The sequence below is a fragment of the Patiria miniata genome, unplaced genomic scaffold, assembly GCF_015706575.1.
Source record: "Patiria miniata isolate m_02_andy unplaced genomic scaffold, ASM1570657v1 HiC_scaffold_5, whole genome shotgun sequence".
NCBI lineage: Eukaryota > Metazoa > Echinodermata > Asteroidea > Valvatida > Asterinidae > Patiria > Patiria miniata.
The window spans coordinates 34,341,372-34,350,300 of NW_024037072.1; the positions used below are offsets into that span (position 1 = coordinate 34,341,372).

The window sequence follows — 8,929 nt, forward strand, 5'->3', positions numbered from 1 at the left end:
ATAAAATTGTTCTTTAAAAAAAAAAAGGTTTCATTAATTTTGTTGAATTTCTTGTTACTATTCCCCCCCCCCCCTAAAAAATTAAAAATTGATCCAGCCTGGCTTATATGATACTCTGGCATAGGCCTAATATTAATTGAAACTGCAGATCCACGGGCAAGCGAGATTGCCATTTCTTTTCAGAAAAAAAATTGTTTGTCTGACATAAAAGTAACTTGGTTTTTCAAACAAACTTCCGCGAGTAGTATATTAATATCAACCTGCTGCGAGAGGACATATAATTACTATCAACCTACAGCGATTTAATTGCGGGTTTAATCTAAATCTGTACAAATCGTAGAATCAACTCGAAGTGCCATGCAATGTCAACTATCCTCCAATTTGTTGTTATATAAGATACAATCTATTTTCTGATTGTCTTCAGTTTGATTGTGTAATTGTGTCTTTGTAACTTTCTTCAGGGCTGAGCCGTTACGTCTCTCCAGCACCGATCGATGTGGTATTTGTGGCGACTCGGCGTGGCCTTTCTATGCTTCTGTGCTAAGCTAAATGTCTAAGCGAAGCAGAGGACCACCAAAAATCAAGATGACTCATTTTGCATTTTTTTTTTTTGGACGAAGCAGCATGGGTGATTGTATGGAAATATTATTCAAATTGTTAAGAATGTCTAGTTTTGTAGTGATTATTCACAATGCTGCTTTTAATAAAAAGAATTTTGTATCAGTTTTGTACCCATGTTAATGTTTTAAAAAGTTGTACAAACAATATAGGTGCCGTGGTCGTGTGCCCACAATAATTGTGCTTGTCATTTATTGTTTTGTTTTTAATTGAATGTGCATTGCCTTCACAGCCGGTATACATGTACTGGAAAATACCCTAAGTTAAAAAATATTTTATACGAATGAAGGTTATTTTTCCCCCAAGCGATCCACACTTGTCCTCACTGGACTGTGTTCGAAACCCGGACAGATAAATAACACCTCGATCAGCGCCGTCGCGCTAATTGTACATGCATTCTTTTCGTACAAAGAGCGCCGACAAAGGAGGGCGCTTTCAGTGTCAAGCAGTTGGTTGCCGTAAACATAGCCCCAAAAATACACACGGGATTTCCCCTTCGTACGGCGAGCTCGAAACCCAAAATAGCGCCATGGGAATTTCCGTACACGGAAGTGTTGCACAACAACAACAGCGCAGTGTTCAATACAAGATCGTCAAAATGGACATTTTCTAATTGAAGAGTCAAGAAGTATCGCTCTACAAAACGTGTGCTGATATTTCAACAGTACACGAATGAAGAAGACGGATCATGGCTAGCCAAGGTAAAGTAGAAAGCAACCTGTATGTAATGACATGCTCTTGTTATACCATAACACCGCTATTTTGTTTGGACTTTGAACTGTAATGAGCTGCAACATGGCTGCTATAACTCACACGGTGCTTATTAAAAATCGTCCACATTAAATTACCCAGCATGCTTGTGGATCGAGACTGATGTTAATTACAGCGGTTAGCACAAAATTTGTAGGTACACCCTCCTACAACCCCCCCCCCCCCCCCCCCCCCCCGGTTCTGTGTGGGACGTAAATTATCCTTATCATGCTCATGTTGTGCTGAATTCTCACTGAGGTAAGTTAGTTGTCATGCAATAATGATGGTCTGTTGAGCAGCACCGTCGCCAGCTCCGGGCATTAGAAGGGGGGGGGGCACACCACAAGAAAAAACACAGTTAGGCCAAATAAAAAAAAAAAATGTTTAGCGGAAGGAGGAAGCCGGGTTTTTTTCTTCTTCTTCCAAAATGGCCGCCCGACCCGGCTGCGATATTTTTTTTTCCGTACGTATTTCGAATTAGGCCTACGTTGAGTCAGGTTCTCGGACTTTTTTCCCCCTTGAAAAAAATTCTCTAAACCACATATTGTAAAAGAAAAATTGGTAAAAGAAAAATGTTCCAAATGACTAACAAATCTTTTTAAGATGAGATTTGAAGGTTTGCAATTGCATGGTGGAAAGATACTAAGACAAGATAAGTTTGCGGTAGCACCATGTGAATAACCTTTTTAAGAGAAAAAAAAAGAAGTAAAGAAGAAAAAATTGAAAAGAAGCATCCAATGGGAATCGAACTCACACCATGGGATTCGTAATCCAATGTAGTATCCATGACACTACAGCAGTGACTCGATCGATGTGGTAGTTTTAAACATTATACTATTGCATATATTGGGCCCTCCAGCATAATTCTATATAGACAGCATGTGGTATGGATTTTTTTTTTAAATGGCCGCCACTTGGACTCAGGAAATGACATACCAGCTTAATATGGGCTAGATGCAACAGACAAAGAGGCCAAAATGATGTCACTGTTTAAAATTTATCATTTTTTGGGTTAAAAAAAAAAGGAGGGGGGCCTCCAAAAAGGAAGCGGGCGGGAACGCTAATCAGGTTTGTTTTTTTATTTGGCCTTATATATAACTTTTACGCTTATGGTTTTGGCCGATGGGGGGGGGCAGTAATTATAGGCTACAGATTGAAAATACTCCGAGAGAAAAGAAAAATTGATTCTGTTGAAGAACACGGACAGTACATGTTCAAACTGTCGTTCACAGGTGGAAGTGTTGTCTCTGATGAGTCCCTAGCAAAAACAGCCTCGGCACTTAGAGACACCTGGCCGAGTCTTGCAGAGCATCTTGGCTTCGATCAGTATGAATGTCTGCTCATTCGCCTGGAATGTTCAGGGGATGTCAAGGAACAGGCCCGGCACATGTTGACGGCATGGACGAAGAGATACAACGGCGTGGACATGCAAGGATTCCTCATCGGGGCTCTGAGGAAGATTGGACGGTACGACCTGCTGGGAGAGCATGGTAAGCGTGTTGGCAAAAATGTAGTAGGCCTATATCGATGCCACTTTGTGTAGATAGTCTGTGGCAGTCTTGAACGATAAAGAATTTTCAATTTTTTTTAATGTTTTTCAGGCACAAAATGTTATATGTTTTAGCAACTTAGGCCATATTTGTAATGAGGTATAGAATCGATAAATAACTAAAGAAAGGAAGATAACGTTTTGTGGACGAAAAAAAATAAATAGAAAAGCTTCGATCCTACAGCTTTCCCATAATTAAATTCGCTCACTCTAACCAGTTAAAAATTATTCCAAATCAGGAGATGCAATCACGTGATGCGTCTTACGAATGCTTTTCATGTTAACGAACCACACGTGGTATTTGCAACCTTCGTCTATTAATTAACAGGAGCGGAGATTTTTGATGACCCTTTGCTGGTGCCTCTGGCTGATGCACTTGGAGAAGCCTGGCAGACACTGGCTTTTTATCTGCACCTGGACGACAATCAGATTGTTAGCATCGCCGGGTCATTTGACCAAGTTCACAAGCAGGCCCGACGCATGCTGACGGTGTGGAGAGAAGACTACCCAGGCATTGACATGATTGGTCAATTGACCAAGGCACTGAAGCGAATGGGGAAGTATGACCTGCTGAAAATAATAGGTAAGAATCCCGTCATTTATTGTCACCCATTTTAACTGTCACATTATTTCGAACTGTTCACGACGAGAGCCTTAAATCATCAGAGAATAGGATAGGTTAAACAACTAACAGCTTCAAATATCCAATTGAATGATTATTTTCATGTGTTCATTTGCGAAAAGATAATATCTATACAGGGTGTAGAAATAAAGGTAACCTTAAATAATAGGCTGGTAAGTGAACAATTGAGGTCGCATCAGTGAGATATTGTTTATGGGCTTTCCACAAATATTTCACTTGAAACTGTTGGGTGTGGAAGACTGGCATTTACTGGTTTAAAATCGGAGGGTCATTAATATTTGCCAAAATAGTTACAAATGAGTTTTTGTCACTTCTGACAAGGCACTGCAGATAGCAAAAAAAGCTAGTTGTTTATAGTAAACAACGGACTCTTTCCCGCTTTATTTTCCCGACAGGCCTGGAAACTGTGGATGAAAAGTCTCTCCAGACACTGGCGGATGAACTTAAAGGAGTATGGCCCGAGGTAGCAGAACATCTTGGATTTGACGATGACGACTGTGGGAGCATCCGCGTTGCTTACCCCGAAGACATCAAGGAACAGGCCTGGCAGATGCTTAAAGCTCTCCGGGAGCGACACGATGGTCTTGTCAAGATGGACGAATTAAAAGGCGCCCTCAAGAAAATCAGTCGGTATGATCTGCTTAAGTGGCTAGGTAAGCATCTTTATATTTTTTAGTGATTATTTTGGAGAATCGGTTTGGATAAGAGAAGCGCCACGTTCTTTCAGCTCACAAACGATGGACTAATAATATCTGTGTAGCTAGCTAGGGAACTAAGAATGCGAAGCTTTTGTATTTCAATATCTTTTGTGCACTTTAATGGTCCCTGGTCAAATTGGACTCGGAATAGGGGGTCTATATGGCCTAAAGCTTGTCATTGTCAGACATGGAATTGAAACGTTAAAGGTTTCCTGGTCAAAATGACCCAGAAAATATCTAGGGAAGTGTCATTTAGACCTTGAAAGTTGTCATTTCTAAACCTGAAACGTACCAATACAACCAGGATTCGGGGTCAATCTGACTTATAGGAACTTTTTTAGAGTGTACAGGGGACACAACACTCATATCAGTATTAAACCTTGAGCAGTGCACTTGTCCACCAATAGCGCCGAATGGGTCTGGAGATCTCCCTAAATAATAATGAAGTCCGTGAAAATGATTCTTGAGATTATTTGAAATGGGTCTCCTACTGATTGCGCTCCTCTGGCGTTCGTGATGACGAGCTGGTCCAACGCAAGTGGAAGTAAAGAACCTAATTCGCCTACCGATACTGTCTCCTGTCTTTTGATCAACAGGTGAGGAGATTCTAGAGACAACCACCATCCGCAAGATTGCTAGGGGCCTGGGTGAGTCTTGGCCGAAGTTGGCTCTCTATCTCCTGATGGACGAGGTTCAGTGTGAAGCAATCATGAAGTACCATTCAGAGCCCTGGCAGCAGGCCGAGGAGATGCTTGTTCTCTGGCGAGAAGACTTCGAGGGTGATAACCCTGTGGAGCACTTGGGCAGAGCCCTGATGATGATGGACCGCGAAGATCTAGCTCAAGCACTTGGTAAGCCAAGGATGGTCCAAGTAGACACAAGAAAGCCTTTTTTTTTATGACAAGTTTTTGTGCAGATGCAAAAAATTCACAAAACACTACAATCCAAATGTTACGTTATTGAAAACAACACGAAGAATTGCGGTCCTATCCGTGTGAACAAAAAAGTACACCGTAATATTACCAGTGAAACGAGTGAAACATATTTTTCGTTTTTGAACATAAGTACTTGCTGAGAGTCCAGCCCACCCCAGCCAAAAAAATTAGGAGTTGATAATACAAATCAGTAACTCGTACGTTAAATCTTTGCTCCATATCACGATCTCATTCCGATTGCAGTACCGTCGCAACAGCTTCAACCGTGTGGACAATGCGGCAATGCCAATCCCCTCAAGATGCGAAGATACTACAGCAAAGACTACGAAGGTTTCACCCGTGTGATTGGTCTTTGCTGCGCCTTATGCGGCCAGGAGTGGCTCTCAGAGCGCTTCTTGTTCCATCCAGACGTGGACAACACTCGCCCGTGGGTGAAACTCGGTGGGGTCGTGCTGAAGGAACAACTAGAGGTACCTTTGGAGAAAAATCCGGTCTTTCAGGTGAAGGACTGTCGCACCAAGATTGAACACTTCGACGACATTAGTCATTACATAAAGGTAGGGGATCATATCACGTGGCACCGCCCTTGGGGCATATGGCACCATGCAGTCGTGTCTGGCCTCTGTGATGAGGTTGGAAAAGTCAAAGTTATACATTGGAATAAACCAAACTGCAGCGTTTCAACGCAGATCGTTGAAGAAGAGCTTGACTTGCGCCAGCAGTGGGGGGACACGTTTCGTATCGATTATCCTAAAGAGATTACCGCGGCCAACACGCCGGAGTTGGTTATTGCCCGGGCTGAATCGAGAAAGGGGGACATTGGTTACAATCTGCTCGGAGATAACTGCGAAGCGTTCGCGTCTTACTGTAAGACTGGGGTTGCAGAGAGCTGCCAGCTTGTCTGGCTGTATCGCAAATACACGGAAATTGTGGAAAAAGCGCTAGCTAGTCTCGCAGACGGCGTGTGGAAGGTTGGGTATAGTCTCGTCAGGAAGATCGCTAATGATGCGATGGCGGGTGGAGGAAAAAAAGCAGTGGAAGCGGTGGGGGAAGCAGAGTTTATTGAGCAGGTATGGAAAGGATCTAACTGGGTAGGGGTGGGTCTTGTGTTCGCTTTTGAAGGTCGTACGTGTTATTGGGACCTCAGACAGGTGTATGAGAAAAGAAAGTCGGGTGGCATTTCTTTGAAAGATTTCATTGAAACTGCTTCACGGCGTGTGAGCGAAGCAATTTTTGGTGCCGGGCTTGCTTCATTCATAGGCATAGCGGGACAGGCTGCTGGTAGTTTCATTTTGCCTGGAATACTATCACCAGTCGGTGCGTTTCTTGGAAGTGTCGTGGGAGGTACCTTGGGCTTGATTATCGGAAAACCCCTGGGCTCCATTGTCGGACCCCATATCGGCCGTGCCATAACTTCGGCAATGGGGACCGACGACAGGGCAGTGGAGAGAATCGAGGACCTTAAGCCTGGAGACCAAGTCGTGTTTTACGGCAACCTGCTGCATCCAAGACACCACGCCATAGTGGTTGACCGGTTCCCAGGTGCGAAGAAAGTGCAGGTGGTACACAACACGTACAATCAGGGTGTCATAGAAGAGAAAGTTGATTTCTCAACATCTGTCTTCAGGCTGGTGTACGACGAGCGGAAGTGTTATCCACCTGACGAGGTGATCCAGAGGGCCCGATCTAAGATCGGGGACGAGACGTACCGATACTCCTTAGTCTGGAACAACTGTAAGCATTTTGCTCGATGGTGCAAACTGAGATAGCTCACTCACATACGGTCTGGTTTGAAAATGCAGTTTGTAATGAAATTGATTGGTATGCTGGATGGTTGTTTGTGCCTTGAGCGATTGTGGAGTGCAGTCGACCGCACGCATGATACGCTGGTTTGGGGAGATACCTGATGTGTTCATGTTGGTAGATCAGAAGGTAGGATGGTGTGAATGTACAATATAGCCTGTCTCTCTAAATTGATTATATCTCTCAACATCATTAAGTTCAATGAGCTTATTGTTGATGACGATAATGGCTTGAAGCTCAGCAAAACCTGTCTCACTGATGGCTGTTTTAATTTTCGATCTTGGTTGGCTTGAGGTCTCTCGATCATAATTTTGAAAACAAAAATGTTCGATTGATTGTGTTGATTGGAGGTGCTGTAAATGCATTGGACAGTCGTCTGTGTCTTCTGTGTTCATTCTCAATTATAGTGTCAACGTTCATTTACATGTATATACTTCCATGAAGCACGCTTGACCTTCTGTACAAAGCGCACATTGTTCCCCTTTTTCGTGGCTGCTTCGCGTTAGCTGACGGGCAGTTTGTGTTTTATAGATGAGTGCCATGCAGTTAGCCGTGAAATGATCGCCTATTTATAGTGCCCCTCAACGGTAAAAAAAAAACAACAACAACAACAACGGCAACAACAACCGCGAAATATATTCTCAGTGCCGGACTCGCATTGATTTTATAACTGAAATTTATTTAGAAATTTGTTTTATATCTTAAAAAAGATATAGTTGCACTGTATATTGTCAGCAGGCCTATCTTGACAGTATCGGTCACAGAAAAAAAGAGAACTCGTAGTCGCGCACTCATTGACAGTTAAGGGATCGGATTTCACAGGGTATAATGCTTGGGTGAAACATGAATTTAAAAAATTGTACAACCATTTTCTAGAGAAGTAATATTATAGAACAAATATGCAGATTTTGTTTATCAATGCTGCCAGTATAAGTACCTACATGTACATAGCATGTTTTTCAGTCTTTGAAAATGATATATCTTTAAACGTTTTCATTTCTATTAAATCCAAGCGTTATGAGAATTTTAATATTGGATATAGGAACAATGCAGTAAGGACAACATTGAACAAGAATCTTATGTTTAGTTAATGTAAAGGTTTTTGTTCATTCAAGTGTGAATGAAATGAAGCCGTTTTGCATCACTGTTGTAATCAATTTTTTTAACTTACAGAGCGCAGTTGAAAAGATATCAACAGTGTTGAAGGACTCGAGTCCAGGACTCAGACCCGAGTCGGACTCGAGTCACATTTTTTGTGACTCGGACTCGACTTGAGTCACATTGGAAAATGACTCGGACCTGGACTCGACCATGATGACTCGGACTCGAGCTTGGTGACTCGTGACTCGACTCATGCATTTTCATATAAAGAAAAAACATAACGTAGGGATGGGAAAGGATCATTGAGGAAAAATGTTGGGATAATAAAACATGAGTAGAAGAGGTCTGGGTCTTGGTCTGCCAGTGGTCTTACGCCCCATTGCAGAAACCCCCCCCCCCGTAGAAAATTACTAGATTCACCATACACTGCTCCCAGCAATAAAAAAAAAAAAAAACAAATAAATAAAATTAAGTAAATTTTAGTCTGATCATGAACAATGTAAATCTTTTGTGTTTTTCGAAACACGATTGTAAACTTTCATTTCAAGCGCGTTCCAAATTTGACCTTAAAGTGACCCACAAAATTCCAAAAATTCTTCACAATGCACTTCTCACCCTGGGTTTGTCCCCACCAACGCAGTGGTGCAGTGTTGGAATTTGGAAACCTCGTCCCCTATAGTCACACCATTTTGACATCGGTTTCATCGGGCAGGATCTCGTTTTATGGAAAGGAGGTTGCAGCGTGGGCCTCTTTGTACGCCCGCCCTCTATTGATTAAAGCTTATGGCAGCGGATATCTTCGCGGCAATTTCACCGGCACTGTTTAAGGTTG

General features: G+C 42.5%; 1 protein-coding gene across 1 annotated transcript; it reads left to right on the plus strand.

Moving 5' to 3' along the window:
* Positions 1 to 1,045: 1,045 nt before the first annotated feature.
* Positions 1,046 to 8,043, plus strand: LOC119740223. The gene is made up of 6 exons (XM_038215455.1): positions 1,046 to 1,319; positions 2,601 to 2,858; positions 3,246 to 3,500; positions 3,956 to 4,213; positions 4,855 to 5,109; positions 5,437 to 8,043. The coding sequence occupies exons 1-6, from the start codon at positions 1,307 to 1,309 to the stop codon at positions 6,960 to 6,962; spliced, it is 2,565 nt and encodes an 854-aa protein (XP_038071383.1). The 5' UTR covers positions 1,046 to 1,306; the 3' UTR covers positions 6,963 to 8,043.
* Positions 8,044 to 8,929: the final 886 nt, after the last annotated feature.